The 22,432-nt window shown below is 41.5% G+C and overlaps 1 protein-coding gene across 1 annotated transcript; it reads left to right on the forward strand.

The window, feature by feature from the left end:
- The first annotated feature begins 11,113 nt into the window (after nucleotides 1–11,113).
- LOC113282805 (berberine bridge enzyme-like 8) lies at nucleotides 11,114–12,933 on the forward strand. The gene has a single exon (XM_026531902.1). The coding sequence runs from the start codon at nucleotides 11,179–11,181 to the stop codon at nucleotides 12,772–12,774; it is 1,596 nt and encodes a 531-aa protein (XP_026387687.1). The 5' UTR covers nucleotides 11,114–11,178; the 3' UTR covers nucleotides 12,775–12,933.
- The last annotated feature ends 9,499 nt before the right edge of the window (nucleotides 12,934–22,432 follow it).

The raw sequence follows: 22,432 nt of genomic DNA on the forward strand, positions 1-22,432 counted from the left end.
TTACCGGTGAGGCTGAGGTTTATGAGGAGGTTACGAGTCCTGTAAATGAAGGGTATGCTGAGGATGAAGAAATGTCCGATGGGGAGGAGCGTACCGACACTTCTCACCCTGATGACGAAGGTGGTAATAGTGAAGAAGAAGTTGCCGTGGGTGGTGATGGTGAAGAAGGAATTGCCGCGGGTGGTGATGGTGAGTCTGAGAGCAATATTACCGTTGGTGGTACTGGCGGGGGTGGATCTGCCCCTGTTGGCGATAATACCGTGGGTACTCTGCCCGTTATTTCCCATGAATTTTCTTTCGGTAAGATATATTCCGCGGGGGAATCCTTTGATGTGAATGCTGCCATGGGTCTTGCCGAAGACTTCTCATTGCTTTCCCCAAATGATGATTGGGATGTGCTTGGGGATATTGGTAAAGAAGATGCCACCGGTCAGTAGGCTGAAAACGCTGGTGGTCATACTGAGGCTGATGATGTCGAGACTTGCGTGAGTGAGGGGAGAACAGCCAAAGGGAAGTCTGCGGTTGAATCTCCCTCAGAAGATTTCCCTTACTCGCTAATGCCTGAAGGCGAAGATGCCATTTTGGCTTGGCTTAAGAAGAAAAATCTGATGTTCGTCCCCAACCCTGCCCCAGTGGTCCCCGGTGAGAAGAATTCTGACGCTTATACTCGTCAGATGATGCAAGTGTCTTCTGAAGTACGCGTTGCTGAGATGTGGGAGAAGAATCTGAGAGCTTCAGAAGCTGACCTAGTGGTTGACCCTCCCTCCTCCGTTGCTGATATGATGGCCATAGCTGATGGGTATCAATACGGGTTTCCCCAGCAGCGTGTCTTAGAGGTAAATCCTTGTACTGATTCCCTCATGATGTACGAACATTGTATTCTTCGCGATATCCGATCCCTTGGGTATAATAATGTTTGTCGTTTGTGACATAGATAATGAAGAGCGAACATTGTAACCATGTTCTATACCAGTTCTTTAAAACAAAGTCTTTAAAATTGAAGGCTAAGCTTCGTCATAGAGAAGAAGGACTATCTGCGGCTGAGATGGAAATAAGTGAACTGAAGGATCGCCTGAAGGAAAAGGAGCGGCTGGGTAATGCCGAGGAGAGTCTCCGTTCGGAACTTGCTATAGTACGCAACGAATTGGAGCAAGCTCGCAGAAATGTATCGTCCCTCACAGGTTCGTATTTTTTATTGGTCTTTTACTCCTCGTGATTCCCTATTTGTACTTTGGTGTTCTATCTCAGTCTCCCCACCCTATCTTCAGTGGGTGGAGTCCCCGAGCTCATATGGCTTCGGAAAGAAAGGGAACGATAGAAATCCCGCATTGCAGAGTTGGTGGGTAAGTTGAAAAGCGAAGCCGTAAATTGGAATGCTCGTGCTGATGAGCACAACGCCTTAACAACTGAGTGGCGTGAAAAGAGAACACTGATGGTTGATATGCAAAATAAGTACAATCATGACCGTTGTCTGTTTAATGGTACGCTGCTATGGACGCGTGACAACCTGCGTGATGCTCGAGGACATGCTTCGGACCTAGAGGCTAGAGTGCACTTTTTGGAAGGAGAGTTACAACAGGCTCGTTCTTTCTTAGGCCCCGGGGTTAGGGATAGTATGCTGCGTCTTTCCGAGGAAAGAAATAATGCTAGGGCTGAGGTTGGTGCTCTAAGTAAAGCCCTAGCAGCGTCTCGAGCTGATGTTGCTCACCAAGTGGAATCTGAAAGAGATCTTGAAGTGAATGTGTATCGACTCCATAAAAGGATGGGGGAGATGAATGACGAAGTCAACCATCTTCGTTACTTGGATTCAATGAAGCAGGTAGACTTAGACGCGAGTCAATTTGCTTTTACGAACCTTCAAACGGATTATAAGAAACTATCCGACGAATATGACTTTCTTGATGAGGCTCGGGACGCAGTTGTTAATGAGTATGAAGAGGCTTCCGTTAATGTCGAAGGTATAACCTCGTTTTATCGAGTGTGATTTTGTTATTTCTTCGTTTTAACCCCTTGGTATATCTTGTTTTCAGCACTCGAGGGACAGCTTCACGCAGCAAATGATGAGCTTAAAAAAACTCAATCTGCCTTAGTGCAGCAGTAAGGACAAGCCAACTATTTCAAAGGGTTGGCCGCGTCTTGTGAGGAAGCAGCGGAGATTGCCTCCAAAGAGACGGAACGCTTATCTGCATTACTGTCTCGGGCCAACCAGCGGACCGCTGTTATCACTTATAAATCTCGATGTCAGTTGGCTGAAGAGACCAACAAAGTCCTAGATAATATCTAACTTGATCTTAAAGTCGAACATGGTCTAGTCAAGAATTATCCGCGTCGTCCCCTTCCCGCGCCCTTGCCTGGTTCTTCTGGGCCTTCTTCAGGTGGTAGCGTACCCTCATCTCGCAGAGACAACCCTGTTGACGGAGTTGTATCGTCCAAGTAGATTTCTTTTATTAGTCATAGAAAGTTGATCCTTGTTGATTATATAATTTCAGATCATTTTTTGATGTGTTTCCTGCTTTATCTAATTTGCTGAATCTTGTAATCAACTCTTTATGAAATGGATCATCCTTTTGGTATACCTGCATTATCAATTCATCTTTATTTTAAGTATTGTGAAGTGTTAAACTAGAAATAACTTGCTTTGTAAAAAGTTGAGAGTGTTTGGGTGAGACACCGAGCTGGTGAATCCTGGGCCAGAGGATTCCCAAACGGTGGGGGCTGAGGCAGCGTTCTAGGATATGGAATGCTTATTTGAAATATTTACATGCACCCATTCCGTCGACCCGCTGCCTTAAAATTGATTGGGTATCTCTTTCTGCTGGGTGCCTTCCCCTGGTCTTACACTCATAGACACTGATAGGGGAGCCCTGAGAGATTGTAGATTAACTACTTTCACCAATATTATTAATTTATTATGTAATGTACATGCGTTTACCCAGCGGGACTTTTGACCATTTCGTTTGCTTGAAGATTTCCCAAAAAGTTTATTTGATGGATAGGTTGAGGCTTGCTACTCCTCGTCCAGAGATAGAAACATGTAAAGCGGTTACGCTGCCTTCTTCTTCTGGTATTCTTCACGCAGATGCAAAGCTGCGCTGTTCCTATGGGTAGTACAGTTTGAGCCATTTAACATTCCAAGGGTGCCGGAGGACCTCTCCTTTCAGATTGCGAAGATAGTAGGAACCGTTTCCCGCAATGTCGTGTATTATAAAAGGTCCTCCCCGTGTAGGTGCTAACTTTCCCCATTTCTTCTCTCGTTGATACTGCGGGATTGTTCTTAGCACATACTGCCCTTCTACAAAATTTCGAAGCTTAACCTTTTTGTTGTACTCTCTCGCTAGTCTCCGTTGATAATTTTCCATCTTTTGCAATGCTGCTTCCCTCCTTTCTTCCAGGTCGTCCAGTATCTATAACATCATGTCTGTTGTGAGATTTTTCTCCCATGCTCCGGTCTTTGTGGTTAGCATGAGGATCTCTGTTGGGATGACTGCTTCAGCTCCATAAGTGAGGAGAAATGGGGACTCCCCAGTGGCAGATCTTCGTGTTGTTCTGTATGCCCATAATACATTGTGTAGCTGTTCACACCATCACCCCTTGTGTTCGTCTAATTGCTTTTTGAGGATAAGGGCGAGGGTCTTGTTAGTAGCTTCCGCTTGTCCGTTGCTTTGATGGTATATGGGGGTGGACTTGTTTTTCCTTATTTTGAAAGTGTCGAAGAGCATGTCTATGTTTTTCCCCTGTAATTGTTTACCATTATCAGACACGATTTCCGCTGGTATGCCAAACCTGCAAATAATGTTTTGGAATATGAAAGTAAACACGTCCACGTCTCTGATCCTGGCTAAGGCTTTGGCTTCCACCCATTTACTGAAGTAGTCCGTGGATACTATCAAAAATCGTCTTTTCCCCGATCCTTCGATGAAAGGCCCAACGATATCTATGCCCCATTTTGCAAATGAACACGGGCTATCCACAGAATTCAACGTTGTTGCTGGTGCGTGTATCTTTTTGGCGAAATGCTGAAATTCTTCGCATCGTCGGGACATTCTTGCAGCATCTTGTATCATTGTGGGCTAGTAATATCCTTGCGTTTTTGCTTTGTCGGCTAGTGATCTCATGCCGCTATGATTCCCTGCGTCACCATAATGGATGTCATTTAGAATTCGATGCCTCTCTTTCCTGGATAAGCAACGTAGTAACCGTCCGAGGAAAGATTTCTTGTACACGATCCCATCCCGAAGATCATATCTTCCTACTTTGGAGAGTATTTTCCTGGATTGTTTGTGATCCGCGGGCAAGGTTCCATCTTTGAGAAACGCATGGATCATCATTCTCCAATCATCTTCGTTGTTGAAATCTTCGTCTTGATTTGCTCTTAACAGGATATCTTCTTCATCAAAATCGTCACGGATGTCTTCTCCCACCTGATCTTCGATATTTTCTTCCACTGTATCTTGATTTGTAGCAAGGGAAAATTGTGATGCAATCGAAGGCTCGTATACCCTTGTTATTTTGATAGCTTCGATACTCTTTTCCTTCAGCATGGATGATATATATGCTAGGGCATCCGCGTGCCTGAGATCCCTTCTGCATAAGTGTCGGAACTTGATGTTCGGAATTTGTGATGCCAATGTTTGGACCAAGGCCATGTACGCTGAGAGGGTGTCGTCGTACACATTGTATTCGAGCCCTATTTGTCGTATGAAAAGCTGCGAATCACTTGTCAGTCTTACATCAGTTACCCCCATCTCTATTATTAAGCATAGGGCATGTACGACTGCCTCGTATTCGAAGATGTTGTTAGTATGCTCTTTGAATTCTAACCTGACTGCCTGTACGATCCTTTCTCCGGTTGGGGTGGTGATGACAATGCCTATTCCTGCCCCTTCCTTATTTTTGGAACCATCAACGAAGACTTCCCATTGTCTTTGACTCGCGGGTTCGAGGACATCAACTGGATCCTTGCTTTCCTCGTCGGCTTCTGGTATTCCCCTAATCTCTTCATCGTTGTCCAGGGGGAGATCTGCTAAGAAATCCGCCAAAACTTGGGATTTTTGGGAATGTTGAATTTCATGAATGATGTTGAACTGGTCCAGGTGGGTGTTCCACTTGGCTATTCTACTTACTTTTCCCGCGCTTTTGAGGACTGCTTCCAGTGGTGCTTTGCATGGGACGCGGATGAATTGAGTTAGGAAATAGGTTCTCAGATTTTGAGTAGCCCATATTAATGCCAGGATGAGTTGTTCGATCTTCGTGTAATTCTTTTCCGCAGAATTGAGGGTCTTGCTGACATAATAAATAAGTTGTTCTATCTTCGTATTGGTTTTGACCAACACTGCGCTAACTGCGTCTTCTGTCGCTGCTATGTACAATGCCAAAACCTCATCGGGATCAGGCTTCTGCAGGATTGGAATTGAAGCCAGGTGTTCCTTGATTCTTTGGAAGGCTTCTTCGCATTCTGCGGTCCATTCAAACTTACTCCCTTTTTTGAGAATATTGAAAAAATGTTTGCATTTGTCCGAGGATCGGGCAATAAATCTGCCCAAGGATGCTAAGGACCCATTGAGCTTTTGCACTTCTTTTAAATTCTTCGGAGATGGCATTTCCACTATGGCCTGAATCTTCGCGGGGTATACCTCAATACCCCTTTTTGTTACTAGATATCCGAGGAATTTCCCTGAGGTGACACCGAAGGTGCATTTTTCTGGATTTACTTTCATGTGATGTTTCCTCATTGCTTCGAAAATATCTCTCAGGTCCTGGTGGTGATCTTTGCGCAACCTACTTTTGACGAGCATGTCATCTACGTAGACTTCTAGGGTACTACCAATCCATGGCCTGAAGTTAGCATCGACCATTCTCTGGTAAGTTGCCTTTGTGTTTCGAAGTCCAAATGGCATTCTAGTGTAGCAATAAAGGCCATGCAGGGTGTAGAATGCTGTGTGTAGTTGATCTTCTTCTGCCAGGGCTACTTGGTTGTAACCAGAATATCCGTCCATGAATGACAACTCTTCGTACCCTTCCACTGCTTCAACCAGTTGATCTATGCTCGGTAGGGGATAGCTGTCTTTTGGACATGCCTTGTTGAGGTTAGTAAAGTCGATACATATCCTAACCCCTCCATTATTCTTAGGAACGACGACCATGTTGGAGATCCATGTAGGGTATTTGACTTCCTTGATGAAGCCTGCTTCTAGTAGTTTCCGAAGTTTTTTTTCTACTGCCTTATGATACTCTGGTGCAACTTTTCTTATTTTCTGCCTGAAAGGTGGCGTGCCTGGTTTGATGCGCAGCTCGTGTTGGATTATTTTTGGATCAATCCCCGGCATGTCTCCTAACTTCCAGGCGAATACATCCGCGTATTCTTTAAGTAATTTGGTTAAGGAATCTTCTCTTTCTTCGTCCATTATGGTCCCTACTTTGATCATCTTCGGGTTTTCTTCCGTTCCTATGTTGATTTCTTTTACGGGCTCCACTGGTGTGAACATCGGCTTCGGGTCCCCAAGGACTGAGACGTTCTTTAATTGCTATTTGGTATGTTCTTGTCCTTCGTTGGCTGATGAAGTACTTGCCTCTGTGTTAAGGACATTATCATCCTTTTCCAAGCCCTTCCCTGTGGTTTCCTTGAGGAACAAGTCTATGGTTTTTTCTTTCGGAGCTTCTTTATTTTTGATCCTTCGGGTTTTTCGCTTCTCTTCCTGTTTGTTGTTGATACGATCCTGAGTGGTCTGGCACTCTTTTGCAAAGACCCGATCTCCCTTGATTTCCATCACTCCCTCGGGTGTAGGGAACCTTAGATATTGGTAGTAAGTTGCTGCCACTCCCTTGAGTTTATGTACCCACTTTCGTCCAATAGTGGCGTTATAAGGGGATGCAGCGTCTACCACGCTGAATCATGTTTCTACTTTCATGGGCCCGACATTCACCTGCAACACGATGTCTCCCAATGGCTTTGTGGGCGCTCTGTTGAACCCGTAGATGGTGTAATAAGAGGTCATCAGTTGTTCATCATAGATCTCCATCCGTTTGAAGGTGTCGTATAATAGAACGCTCACTGATCTTCCCCCGTCGATGAGGATCTTTTTGAGGTTACATCCGGCCACTGGTAGTGTGAGGACCAAGGGATCGTTATGGTCTCACATATCTTCTTCGATATCTTCAGTATCGAAGATGATAGGTGCGTCCATCCACTCTTCGTGCTCGTCCACCTCTACGCCATCAATCTTATATAATTCGCAGTGGTCTTCGAATTGCTTTCGTAGCCTCTTTCCTATCTGCGCTGTAAGTGAGGGCCCTGCGGCTTCGGAACACGAGATGGTGTTGATTGTGCAGTTTCCCTCTAGAAGTTGGACTTGCTTGGTTCGTTTGGATCTGTCCTCGGTGACCTCCTTTCGTATGTATTGCTTGAGTTCGCCAGCATCAATCAATTTTTGGATCATTATTTTGAGGTTTTTGCATTTCTCGGTCTGGTGTCCATTGAAGCAATGATACTCACAGTAATCTTTAGACTTCTCGGTTCTTGGGGGATGTTTTCCCTTAGACCACGGCCACTCCAAATTTTCCCTTCCTTTGATCTCTCGCAAGATCCGAGCGTAGATAGCATTGAGCTTCGTGTAAACCTGATCTTCGAATTTTCGATCGTCTTTTCGTCGTTCATCTCTTCGTTCCTTCCTATCTTCGTGAGGTCGTTCCACTGAGCTATTTCTTTTGGCCCCGCTGGTTTGTTCTGCGGAATTGGTACGGTGAGACCTCTGCGTTTGTGCCCTCGGGTTCTCACGCTGGATTTCTTCAAGACGAGCATACTTATCAATAATTATTCGAAGATCTCCTTCTGTTTTAGGTACGCTTCCGTGGATCTCAAAAAATAGTGGACTCGTTCGGTCTAATCCCCACTTGTAGCAGTTGATGCTTACTACGGGATCCACACTCCCTATGGCTTGGCAGATCTTGTGCCATCTGTTAGTGTATTCCCTCGTGTTCTCCTTGTAACCAATTGCCAGAGAAAATTTTTTATCCATTCCGGTGTTGACAGCTTTGTTGTACATGTAGGTTCTCAAGAATTTCTCTGCGAGTTGATCGTAGGAGTTGATGGAATCAGGTGGCAGGTTGTCAAACCAAGACAAAGCCGATCCCTTCAGACTTGATGGGAAATACCTACAGAGGACGGCGTCGTTTTGACTCCATCGGGCTAAGATACGATTATAATACCGGATATGTGTCGCGGGGTCACTGGATTCGTCATAGCATTCAAAAGTTGGGACAGAGCACTTTAACGGAATGGGGGTATTTGCCAGGCGATGAGTTAGGGGCGTGGAGTTAGCTTCTTTCGTCACCTCTTCAAGCCTTCCTCCGCCTTGTCTGGCTTTTAACTGCCTGATCTCAGCCATCATCTCATCACGCAGCTCCTCCATTGCGCGATAATATCCCACGTTCTCATGCTCAGTTGAGCGTTTCTTTCTTCGAACTTCACTGTCATAATAGTCTAAGTCTTCGGCGGCATATTCCGGATCGGATGCACTGCTTCCCCTGGCGGCGTTTGCTAGGATGATTCTTCGGTCTCTATTAGGATCTGGTGCTTTAGAGTTTTCTTCGTCCAGTTGTTGGCTAGTCTTTGTGCTTTGGGCAATCCTATCTTTTAAGTCTTGGTTCTCCCTGGCCAGAAGAGCTACGGCATCTGCGTAGACCTGTTGGCTCTTTTTCAATTCTTCGAGCTCTACCATCAGTCAGTGGGACTGGTTTGATCCCTGATTGGGAGTTCCGGCTTGTACCCCTACGTCCATAGTTCCCCCTTCGTCTATTGTGTGTATTAAGGGTGGCAGAGGATCAGCTTCAATTGTTGGTATCTCCAAGTTTGGTCCCCTCGGTTGAGCTTCCACCCGCGGTACTAAAACCACTGGTATGGTTTGATTCTGACCGTTGGTTGACGGCATTCCGAAGACTGGTGGATGTGCGGGCTGGTGTGTCATAGATTCTGCCACCCCTTCTCTTTGTTGATGGATTTGGTTTGAAACCAAAGTCTTGTTAGCTTCTGTAGCCTGGAGGGCCGCAACAATTGCGTTGTTCTTTGTGGCTGCTGCTTTGAGAGCCGCGGCTGCAATGGAGTTAGTGTTCATAGGTGAGGTGATTTCCGCAGCATCCTGCCTCTGAGTAGCTGTTTTAGCTTTGTCTCCTTTCTGCTTGCTTCGGGTCATGACCGGGGTAATCCTCGGTGTCTCCTTTGATGAGGCTTTGGTTTTTCCTGCCTCTAGTATCTTTTCCATTTTTAATCTTTTTTTCTGCATAGGGGAATAAATAGAGAGAACCAAAGATATCCACGAGGATCGGGTTAGTGCCATTCGTATCCGCAAAATTATTGGAATAGAAGGAAATGAGCTGCCCAAGGGCCTTAATAAAAGAGAAACGTAAAGACTCCATCGGTCTAGTTTTCGCAATACAAATCCTCTAATAAACAATCATAGACCTTGTTTTCAGACTAGTTTTCGCGAGAACTCAGGAATCTGGATTATTAAGTCTTAGTTTTAAAATAAAAAACGCCTCACGTGCAAATATGCGATAGATAGCCGTGGATTTGTCTGCTTTGAAATGGTGTTTGTGAAAATGAAGACCATGAAAACCATGAACCCAGAATAAAAAAGGTTTTGAAAGCACGCTGAACCCAGAATAGGGCACAACCATAATGCGCGTTTAAGGTGAAATCACAGGATAAGATAAATCTTTTACCGGGAGAAAGTCCCTGTTTCTAGCACCATATTGTGAACACATAAATCACGAAGCCATCCACGTGTTCACAAACAATATTTGCATACATTCTGATTCTAGAATTGTACGTCGTATGCGTACAGGGGATGATTATATCGATTCATCGACTCGAAGCCTTCGAGCTTATCCTTGTCTAGTCGAATATTATCATAAATAATGTTCGTATAAAGGAATAAACAGATAATTAAGTACAAATGTAAAGCACATGTAGTTCAACGCTGAATGTAAGGTGCTGAAATGTAAATAAGACAAAGATTTACGTTGTTCGGCACTAAGGCCTACATCCACGGGGCTGGTGTTTCACTATGTATTGAATGATTACAAAGATAGTCGAATGACTTTAGAGTATACATAGGTCTGCGGAAGTAGGGGGATTACTTACTCTTCCTATTTATCTCTCCTATATTCTCCTATAATTGCCCTGGATTGGTCGACCCCTTCTCTCTTAGTGGAGAAGGGTATTTATAGGGTTGGAACGTGGGTCCTACTTCTGAGGTGCCGTTGTAATCTTATCTTCTTGTGCTTTGTGCCCATCACGCAGAGGTCTTCGGCATATGCTGCGGCCTGAGCTTGAATACGAAGGATTATCCTCGCCTCTTCCACGAGCTGATTGACACGTGTATATCTCTTTGGTATTTAATGCGGGTAGATGGATGTCTGCTCGTGTCAGGAAAGTGTCTCTTTGTCTGGTCACATCTGTGTCAGTCAAACTTCCTCTCAACCGTTGATCTGGGATCTTCTTTGGGATTGGGTGTATTAACACCCAAGGGGCATTATCTGGTGCTCCTCTGAGTCATCGTACCTCTGTGATCCTCTGTCCCTGACCGTCAGATCTGCTGACCGGTGGCATCTTCTGATGAGATGCTTGCTATCATGTTTTGATATCTTGTTTTGCATGTCTTCCACGTGTCTCTTTCTATACACGTGGTGGATGATGAAAGGTGTACATACACAACGTGTTTCTAGCTTAAGCAATCTTTTTCAGTCAATGAGTCCCCCTTATTATGCAAACGTACACTGATTATAACACTTTTAATTCATTCAAGTTTTCAAAGTTCAAACGTACACATTACAGTAGATTATAATTTATATTCCTATCCTAATGCATTTTATTCTTTGTTACGTATTTGCTCGATAAGGCATATATAGTCGTTGTTAACTTACTTGCCCTATAAAATAATTACTTTCAAGAGATAAAGATCAAAAATTCAACATTCAAATCATCTACAAGTTAAAAAAAATTGGGATTATTTTCAAATGATATACTCTATGACGCATAAAAAATATTGTTGTGTCACTATGATGGCTGAGCTGCTAAAGGTTAGGCATCCAATAGTTTGTTGGCGTAGTTTAGTATTTGAATATTTGAAATTTGTACTATATACATTACAAGCTTACAGGATCTCCTTCATATGAACAAATATGATCGGTACCATTTCATCAAGATCACCCTTGCTCCTAGTTTTAGTATTGCTCTCTTGGTTTGCCTTGGAAATTTCCCTAGGAGCTTCAAGCTTAACTCATCATGGAGACTTTCTCAAGTGTCTTTCGCTTCCTTCTAAAGCTTCCATCCCGGTCCACACCCCACAAAGTTCTAATTATTCATCCATCTTGGAATCCACTATGGGAAACTTGAGATTCAATACATCCTCCACTGCTAAACCCTTTCTTATACTAACACCTTTGAAAGAATCCCATGTTCAAACAATTGTGGTTTGTTCAAGAAAGCATGGAATTCAAATTAAAGTCCGAAGTGGAGGTCATGACTTCGAAGGACTTTCATATATGTCAGATGTTCCATTCATTATTCTTGATTTATTCAACCTTCGGGAAATTGACGTTGATGTAAATGGGAAAGTAGCATGGGTTCAATCTGGTGCGACCACAGGTGAAGTTTATTACAAAATTGCCGAGAAAAGCAACACTCTCGGCTTTCCTGCAGCGACTTGCACAACTGTGGGCATCGGTGGGCTATTTAGTGGAGGTGGGTATGGGTTCATGTTAAGGAAATATAGTCTTGCAGCGGATAATATCATTGATGCGCGGATAGTGGATGTTCACGGTAGGATACTCAACAGAAAATCCATGGAAAAAGGCTTGTTTTGGGCCATTCGAGGAGGTGGAGGAGGTAGCTTTGGTATTGTAGTTTCATGGAAGATCAAATTAGTAACTGTTCCTCCTGTAGTAACTATTTTTTCCGTGAGCAAAACCTTAGCAGAGGGTGCAACTTCACTTGTTCACAAGTGGCAACAAGTTGCACACAAGCTTCCTCACGACCTCTTCTTACAGGTCGGGTTAAGTGTGGTGGATGCTACTCCAGAAGGAGAGAAAACAATCCTAGCAACATTTGACTCCATGTATTTAGGTGATGCCAAGAAGCTTCAAACTGTGATGCAAGACAAATTTCCTGAGTTGGGTTTGGAGAGTCAAGACTATATCGAAATGAGCTGGATTCAATCCGTGTTCTTATTCGATGGAATTCCTACCAACAGTTCTATTGATATCTTGGTGAATCGGCCCCAAGCAAAGTCAATGGGTAAGGGAAAATCTGATTATGTGAAACAAGTTATATCAAAAATTGAGCTAGAAAAGATATGGGAAAGAATGCTGAAAGACGAGCAAAATGGTATGGTTTTTATACCTTACGGTGGCAATATGAATGAGATTGCAGAATCTGAAACTCCTTTCCCACATAGAAATGGAACTTTATTTATGATTTTTCACTTTGTTTTTTGGGACGAAAAACAAGTTCCAGAAAAGTATACTAATCAGATCAGAAGAATGTATGAATTCATGACTCCTTATGTCTCCAAGTCTCCCAGAGGAGCATATGTCAATTATAGAGACCTTGATTTGGGTCAAACAAGTATTAATGGCACAGCCAGTTATGCACAAGCTAAGATTTGGGGAAGCAAATACTTCAAGGGTAACTTTGATAAATTAGTATACGTGAAGAGCAAAGTTGATCCAGATAATTTCTTTAGAAATGAACAAAGTATCCCAAGTATTGCATATTAAGGATTTTATTGTAAAGGGAATATTCCAATATTACTACCACCTCCGTTCAAAAAAGATAGGCTTGTTTCATATACAAATAAGCCTAATTTTTCAAAAACGATAGACTTGTTTCATGTACAAAGTTGATCCAGATAATTTCTTTAGAAATTACACATAAAATAAGCCTAATTTTTTGAAACGGATGAAATATATACGTACGCTTCTAGCTCTCTCCAAATTCTCTGTTTAATAAAATGTCGTTGATTCTTGTCCAGTTTAATAAAATAAAGATGGAATGAATTATCTCTATTTTCTCTTAAATGATGTTATGAATCAGCTGATTGATAACTTGATAGCTAGTAAAACTTCATAAGACCAAGCCACCAGAGGGTCGTTTTGCAGCAAAGTGCAAGAATCAGCTGCAAGAAGTTTGCGTCCTTGTCTCTCGCAATAACTGCTGTAGCTGTTAAAGAGGTGCCGCATGTGGCCAGAATGTGATGCAAATGAGGAGTGAAAATGTGTGATTCAGGATGAAGCCTCATGTGGTCCTAAATTAGTATGGCGCAATATACATGCGTGCAGTTATTCTTGCGGTATTAATGACGCGAAACAAGTTTCTTGCAAGTAGCTCCAGTAAATTTTAAATAGACCACATACATATAGGACGGAGCGCTGTATTCCTTTAATGCAGTCCAACCTACATCTATATCTACCTATCTATCTCTATATTCGTTGGAATATTTCAAACTCCTGGACATGGACAAGAGAAATATATTGTCCCCTACTAGGACTATGACCTTCGGAAAAGACAAATATCATTAATTTATTTTCTTCTTCTTGACTCTATGTTATTCTTCGGTATATTTTTGAAGAAAATCCACATCTATTTTCTTCTAGGTTATCAGATAGCCACCACGGGAGCGCATTCAGAGAAAGCTACCGTATAGAACATTAGACACTAACAGATAAGCAGGTAAATACAAAAAAGAAAAGAACAGTAATGCTTTCAAACAAAAAGGATTTTACTTTGTCCGGTCACGATTGTCAAACTCTCTTCCTTTGACATATTCAGAGATGATATTCAGATTTTTCTATCTAAAAACATGCTTGAATAGTACTCCAGAAGTTAAAAAGCAATTTCTGGAAGAAAAAATGTCAAAAATTAGTTGGGAACTCAATTTTAGAATGACTTCTGGAAAGAAACAAAAACATTTTATTTCTGGAAAGAAGCAAAAACATTTTATTTCTGCCTTCTACTTGTGGTATCCAAACACGCTACAAAGGCAATATCATTCTCAAAACATTTCTTCTTTTCTATTTGATAGAAAATCAAGATTCATTGGAGCTGTAGTGGTTCATAAGAGACTGGCCATATGTACGGCAAAAGATACAGGTACTCCATCTAAAGTCGAAATGGAGTATCAAATCAATTTCCACCACAAAAGAGATTTCGTATAAAATTCCAAATTAACGGCTTTTAGTCCATGGCTGGGTACTGCTTATGTTTGTCCACTGCCGGTCTTTATGGTCTCAAATTCCACGGGTACGTCGTGAGGAAGAAAGTAATGTTGAAAATAAGACAATTTTGTCTTTTGCAAGTAGTTACTCTTCTGGTTCTTTCATCTCCTTATAGTTGTATAATTATTCGCCCCATGGAAACTTCGTGAAAATTTCCAAAATATGTCTCAAATATTTCGCCCACTTGCACAGATACCCTTCCATCTAATATTATATTTACGAACTTTTAGTTCTGTTTAGATCTTTATTTAAGAGATATGATGAAGATCTTGGCAATTTCTAGATAAATGAGGGTTAAATCCGATAATACTGTCTCTAGTTTCATAAAAGAATGAAGAAGGAGAAAAAACGGTTGTGCATAGCAAAAATCATGAGAAAAGTCCTACTACGCAAGGGCGAAATCACATGGTACGGTGGCTGTGAAATTTCCCACCCGGCCTAATTGGTTCCCGATCCCATTTTTTATTATTTGAGCCAAATTTTAGACATTTTAGCCCATTTGCACTCCTGAAAACGCGACGATATAGACATTTTAGCCCATTTGTACCTCTGAAAACGCGACGATCAACAAATTGCTCACCCATTTTTTAAAACCTGGCTCCGTCCCCGCTACTATGTGTTCAGTTATTAGCCAATTCACTTAAAGAAATTCCAAGCAGTGAGAAGTATGACAAGGTTTATATGAGTCGGATTTTATGTCTGGCGAGTATATACTTGACATTTCATATAGTTCAATCATACTCTTTTTGTTGTTACCAAATATGATAAATTTGACAAAAATACTGCTGTCTCCATTTAACAAAGATGTATTTATCCAGACTTTGAACGGATTTTATAAAGTTAGACAAAGATATTATTGTCTCCATTTAACAAAGATGTATTTATCTAGATTTTGAACAGATTTTATAAAATGCAGTTCACCTAACTATTTTTTCCCAACCTTTTCTATCGTCTACTCTTAAAAAAAGAATACCTATGTTTTTTACTATACTCGAACTAGCGAACGTAAATATAGACAAAACACCAATCTTTACCTCGGCCTTGCAATTTTGACCACCAGCATAGGCGATTAGGGTTCCTCTCATTGGCAGCAATGGATACTTCTCCTCTAGATCCAGGTATCAGTGTTAGGAATGCTTCTTTTCCCCCTCTCCCTCCTGGTTTAGGTTTGATCGGGGATAAGCATGATCAAAATCTTTCCCCAAATTAACTCTTCATCTAATTGGAGTGGAATTGTGAATAACTCTCAATCATTTCTGCCTAGTTCTTCAGTGGATTTGTGTTATCGTCCACCAAATATGGTTGATGGTGAATGTATAGCTTCAATTAAGGATTCCGATATATCTATTCACGTGTCTGAGTGTGAAAAGATTGTGGTGGTAGGGTTTGTTGGGCATCGTCTCCCTTATCATTTGGTTAAGAACACTGTGGAAAGAGCATGGAAGATTAAGGGAAACATGGAGATGATAATTCACGGTGATCAGGCCTACCTTATGAAGTTTTCTTTAGAAGCGGATCGTATTTCAGCACTTGAGTATAGTCATGTGTTTGTTTCTCAAACTCCTTTCTTTGTCCGATCTTGGGAACCATTCATTGAGAAAGAATTGGAGAACATCCAATCAGTTCCTGTTTGGTTGAAGCTTCGCAAGGTACCAGTGCATGCCTCAACCCTAATGGATTGAGCATCATTGCTAGTGTTATTGGAAAACCCCTTCTTCTAGATGGTCCAACTGCAGCCAGAACTAGAATGGCATACGCGCGAGTTTGTGTTGAAATCAATCCAAAATCATAACTGAAGACCATCATCCCTGTGGTGTTTGAAGATGAGAGAAGATGCACTGTTGATGTTGAATATGTGTGGAAGCCCCCTAGTGTTCTACATGTTCGACCTTTTTCCATAATGAGAAGATGTGTCCTAAGAGGGTTCCTCCACCACCACTCAAGCAAATATTCGTTCAGAAGACTAAGGCAATGGTTACTCCTGATGTGGGTAGCTCTCAGCCCATTGATCAAGCAATGTATAATTGCACTGGTATTAGAGAGAATTGGATACGAGTCTCGCACAAAAAGAAAGATAGAAAGCCAAATTTTTAGGAGGTTGCAGTGGTGCCATCTCTAGGGATTCAGATTACCCCAAAATATCCTCCGGGCTCTGAGCCTATCACCCCTCAAACTGCAAGTGGCTATCACTGAGCATCCAAGCACGGTGCAGAACACTTTTTCTCCCTTAATGGATATTGCAACTGATGGTAGTAGAGTTGATGAGGGACTGGAAGGCATTGGCGATCAAGCTATGAAGGAGTCAGAAGTGGGAAAAGGAGATGAGAATATCAATGGTCTAAATGGGGGTGGCTCTGTTTTTCAAGGTAGCAAAGCCAACTCTCATCACATAGGAGTTAGAAGTACTGAGATGAAGAAAGGTGTCGGATTAGACAATCCTCCACCAGACTTTCTTTTAATGATTAATATCGGATGCTGGAATGTTGGAGGGTTCAACGACCCTCTAAAACAGGTTGAGGTAAGAAATTTAATAAACAATAATAACATCAAGTTATGTGGCTTAGTGGAAACTCGCGTCCAACAAACAAATAAGGACAGGATTAGAAATAATATACATCCTTCTTGGATGTTCTTAGATAATTGTAATTATCATGAGCTTGGTAGGATATGTATTATGTGGGATCCCTCCTTTGTCAGAGTTAATCATCTATTTAGTTCCGATCAATATATTTTTGCTAGAGTCTCCTTTCAAAATGTCCCTTGGTTTATTTAACTATTTTCTATGGACATAACTCAGCTGATTTACGAGGTAATATATGGAACAAGTTAACTGATTTTGCTAGCTAAAATGGTCTGCCATGGTGCGTTTTGGGTGACTTCAACGCTTACTTATACTCTCATGAAAAAGAAGGTGGTTCTCTGGTCACTTCTGCTGACCTATCTGGTATTCAAGAATGTATGAAGACTCCCATCTCATCGACTTCCCTTTTATAGGTTGTTTTTATACTTGGTCTAACAAACAAGATGCTGATTATAGAATTGCTTGCAAGCTAGATAGAGTCTTGATCAATCTAGCTTGGTTAAGTTGATTCCCTGACTCCATCACTGAGTTTATCACAAGTGGCATTTCAGACCACTCCCCTATGGTTATCAGTGTTCATGCCGGGAGATGTATGGTGCCAAAAGCTTACAGATACTTCAACACTTGGGATGAAAAACCTAACTTTCTTAGTGTGGTTGAGGAGGCTTGGAACATCCCTGTTCAAGGGACTCCAATGTACATGTTTATTACAAGACTGAAGAATATCAAGCAACATCTCATAAATTGGATGAAAAGTATATTCACAAATTATAGTGCTCAGGTGGAAGCTGCCAAGGACCATCTTATCTATGTTCAAAAATCCCTACAAAGAATCCCCCTGTGCACTACTACCATCACGGAAGAAAGAGAGGCAGTGAAGGACTTCTCCAAGAAGGCTAGACATGAAGAATCAATGAAAAAGTAGCAATCTAGAGTTAGATGGCTCAACTTGGGAGACAATAATACTTCTTTTTTTCACAAGACTATAATTGAAAGGAGGGCCAGAAATAAAATCCTTGTTTTATACGGTGCTGATGGAACAACATATACTACTGACGAGGACATTACTAGTGAGTGTTTATCTTATTATTCTGGTTTGTTTGTCCGCCAAGATGATATTCCTTTCGATGCTGCTACTTGGGAGCAAATTGATCTCAACAACTACATATATGAAGTGGAGGCTAGCATGCTAACCACACAGGTAACTAGTGACGATATTATTTTTGCCATGTCCATAATTAACTCTGATAGAGCGCCGGGACAAGATGGATTCTCCTCCCACTTCTTCAAGTGTTGTTGGCGAATAATTTGCCCTGATTTTATTAAAGTTATCAAAAGTTGTTTCTCAAGTAGTAAACTGATGGGTGAGGTAAACGCTACTCTCCTCACTCTTGTTCCTAAAATCGCTAATGCTACTACTTTGAATGACTACAGACCTATAGCATGTTGCAACGTCATGTATAAATATATCACTAAGATCCTGACCATCATACTTAAGCATGTCGTCAAGAAACTTGTTAGCCATGTCAGTCTGCTTTCATCACCGACATAAGCATCCAAGACAACATCATGCTAGCCCATGAGCTTCTCAGAAACTATCACCGGCAAGATGGTGCCCCAAAGTGTGCTCTCAAAATAGATATGCGGAAAATATTTGACTGCATCAGATGGGATGCTCTGCTCACTGCTCTCAGCAAGTTTAAGCTCCCCCAAAAGTTTATCCATTGGATTCGTATGTGCATAACCACTCCAAAATTCTTCATCATGGTCAATGGTTCAGCGTATGGCTATATTGAGGGAAAGAGAGGAATTAGGCAAGGAATTCCCTCTCTCTCCCTACCTTTTTGTTTTGCTGATGGAGGTATTCAACTCCCTTATGCATAAACAAGTAAGTATGGGTTTCTTTTCTCTCCACCCTAAATGCAAAAATCCAATGGTTACCCGTTTATGCTTCGTTGACGACCTAATGGTGTTTATGAAAGGAGACATACAATCATCTAAGTCTCTTGCCACCACTTTCACCACTTTTTCCAGCAGGACAGGGCTGATGGTCAATAGTAGGAAGAGTAATATATTTATCTCATCTCTCGACAGCTCAACTGCTCTTATCATCAGATCTTTGTTGGGTTTTAAAGTTGGTAATCTCCCTGTCAGGTATTTGGGACTTCCCCTTCTCTCTACTCGTCTTTCATACTTCGACTGTATCCCCCTTATCGATCACATCATTGCTAGAATCAAGTCTTGGAAAGCTATGGACCTCTCTTTTGCAGGCAGAGTGGTATTAATAAAGGTTATTTTGAGCAACATGCTGGTGTTTTGGACTTCTTGTTTCGTCTTACCCCAAAAGAACTGTTGAAAAGGTGGGGGTCTAACAACACCACCCAATATTTCGCCTAGAAATCTGTATGGACTAATTCCGAAATACTTTGCTAGAGAATCAACTAGACAGTCAGACTCAATCTAGATAAAAGTATCTCAAGGAGTTAATATCTCTCTCTTGATTTAATTTTTACTCAAGCTAAAATCAATAGCGAGTCTTTATCAAATACAAGGAATAACTTGGACGGTACCAAAGACCAATGTCCAAGGATCAATCAATATCATCAACAACCAAAGGTTGGATTTCCAATTGATGATCACAAACGCACAACCTGTATTATTTACATTATATAAAATATAATGCGGAAAAGAAATAACACAGACACCAGAAATTTTGTTAACGAGGAAACCGCAAATGCGGAAAAACCCCTGGACCTAGTACAGATTGAATACACACCGTATTAAGCCTCTACAGACAATAGCCTACTCCAAGCTAACTTCGGACCGGACTATAGTTGAACCCCAATCAGTCTCCCACCGATCCAAGGTACAGTTGTACTCCTACGCCTATGATTCCAGCAGGATACTGCGCACTTGATTCCCTTAGCTGATCTCACCCACAACCAAGAGTTGCTGCAACCCAAAATCGCAGACTTGATAATAAACAAATCTGTCTCACACAGAAAAGTATATCAAAGAATAAATCTGTCTCCCACAGATAAACCCTAGGTTTTGTTCCGTCTTAAGATATGAAATCAAGGTGAACAAGAACCAATTGATAATCCGGTCTTATATTCCCGAAGAACAACCTAGATTAATCAATCACCTCTCTACAATCCTTCCTGACTACACAGGCGGTTTGTCGAGGAATTACAAACAGTGAGACGAAGATGTTTGTGACTTCTTTATCTTGCCTATCGGAGAACTCTCACGATCTCAATCCAATCAAAGATTGTACTCGTACGATAGAAGATGCAAGATCATATCACACAAGTACGATAAAAGTAGTGTCGGTCTGGCTTCACAATCCCAATGAAGTCTTTAAGTCGTTAACCTGGTTTTAGAGAAGAAAACCAAAGGTTAAAGGAGAATCGACTCTAGCGAGCGCACTAGTATCACACAGACGTGTGGGGATTAGTTTTGCACAATGATAGATGTCTCCTTTATATAGCCTTCAAATTAGGGTTTTGCCTTAATTACAAAGCAATCCATATTCACCATTAGATGAAAACCTGATTTAGATTCAAGCTAATATTTCTCAACCGTTAGATCGAAAACTTAGCTTGTCACACACACTTGGGTAGACGTTTACTTGGTTTATGAAAACCATGCCCAAACGTGTACGTGTATGTTGGTTCAACATAGTAACCCAAAAGGTTAACCATATGAGCATTTCATATTAACCTTGTTCTTCTTCACCATAACTAGTTCAATTGACTCAAATGAACTAGTTAGTGAGTTGTTCAATTGCTATGAGATCTTATGTAACTACACAAGACACAATTGAAACAAAGATGATTCGATTCGATTGAATCGGCTCATGAACTTTATAACCACGGTTTGCATAAAACATTCCTTAGTAATTTAAGTTTCATGTTCATAACCACTTGAGCTCACAAACAAGTTCTCGAACTTAAGACAACCGGTGGAGTTTTCCAAACTCAGCAGAAAATCTCGACAAGGAGACTTTCGCTAGTTCGCGGACTAGGTTCGCGGACTGAGCTCGAGGACTTGCACGCAAACGAGTTTTTGGAAAATCCCAGCAGAAATTCTCGGTACAAGAACTTCCGTCAGTTCGCGGACTTGGCAAAGACAATTACTCTGGTTTCTCTCAATCAACAAATTCCGAAAACTTCGTATTAAGGAATACATGGTTATGTAATCTAAACTCTCATTCCAATCATTGAGACATTCTCAGAGGACGTTATGTAGCCGTTATTCACAGACCGTTTCGCGTCAGAGTAATTCTCAAAGTAATTGAAACTTTTCATGACTTTTGTAACTAGGTGAAGATAAACTTGATCAAAGCGGAACGCTTTACCAACACATGATTTCGAGATATAGATAGGCGAGATATACTCGGCTCGAAATATCAAATGTGTATGATCCAGTCTATATAGCATACGACTTTTGTCTCATAAGAAGTCGGGGATAGAAGAGATAGACTTTTGAGTGATAGATAAGTTCAAGTCTCCACATACCTTTTTGTTGATGAAGTTCCACGGTTCCTTGAGTAGATCTTCGTCGTTGTATGATGAATCTCCATGAAGTCCTTGATCTCAACTACACTTTTCTATCCTAGTCTGAGACTTAGCTATGTAGGCTAGAAATCAAGACTTATATTTTTGATCACTAACATTGATAAACATGCTTGAGATAGCAACACATGCGAGGTCGACCGAGATATGCTCTAACAACTGTTAGCACTCTTAATTCTCTATTTAGAAAGTTCCTTTGGGCATGTATTGAATTAACTAATAAGCAATCGGAAGTTAGATGGTCTATTGTTTGCCTCCCCTGTAAGGAATGAGGTCTTGGAATCAGATGCATTGAGGCCACCAACATTGCCTCCAACCTCTATAGTAAGCAATAAAGATACCATATGGGTTACTTGGGTCAAGAACAATCTCCTCAACAATAGAGATTTTTGGCTTATCAAGATTCCAACTGATTGCTCTTGGTGCTGGAGTCATATCTTGGACCACCGGGATATTGCTTCTCAATTTATTCTTCATTTGATACTAAGCTTTGGAAAGATAAATGGCTTCCAAAAGGTAACCTCATATAATTATTCCCTCAACACCTTCTCTACGACTCAGTTCATCATCTAGATGCTAGGGTTAGTACTTGTTTGTCAAACGGTGAATGATCCTTCACTCCCAACTTGGAGAATGTTTTAGGCTCCACTATAGATGAAATCCGGAGAACTAATTCATATAGCATGATTACCGATAGAATAGTTTGGACTGCTGGAAGTAGTGGAGCTTATACTCTCAAGGACACTTATAACGCTCTCAGGAAGCGTGCTCCCAAAAAAATTTGGCACCCTCTTGTGTGGTCTCCCACTGTATTCCGAGACATTGCTTTATCACTTGGATGGCCCTTCACAGGGGGTTGAAGACAAGATATAAACTGATATCATGAGGAATGAGTGTCGATCCTATTTGTGTGATGTGTAATTTGATGCTTGGGGATGACGAACACCTGCTCTTTAAATGCAACTATGCAGTAAGAGTATGGCGTAAACTAATGTAGATTTTA

This window comes from Papaver somniferum, chromosome 5, assembly GCF_003573695.1.
Source record: "Papaver somniferum cultivar HN1 chromosome 5, ASM357369v1, whole genome shotgun sequence".
Taxonomy (NCBI): domain Eukaryota; kingdom Viridiplantae; phylum Streptophyta; class Magnoliopsida; order Ranunculales; family Papaveraceae; genus Papaver; species Papaver somniferum.

Coding starts and splice junctions, on each gene's coding strand:
- LOC113282805 (XM_026531902.1), top strand. CDS start 11,179: ATGATCGGTACCATTTCATCAAGATCACCCTTGCTCCTAGTTTTAGTA.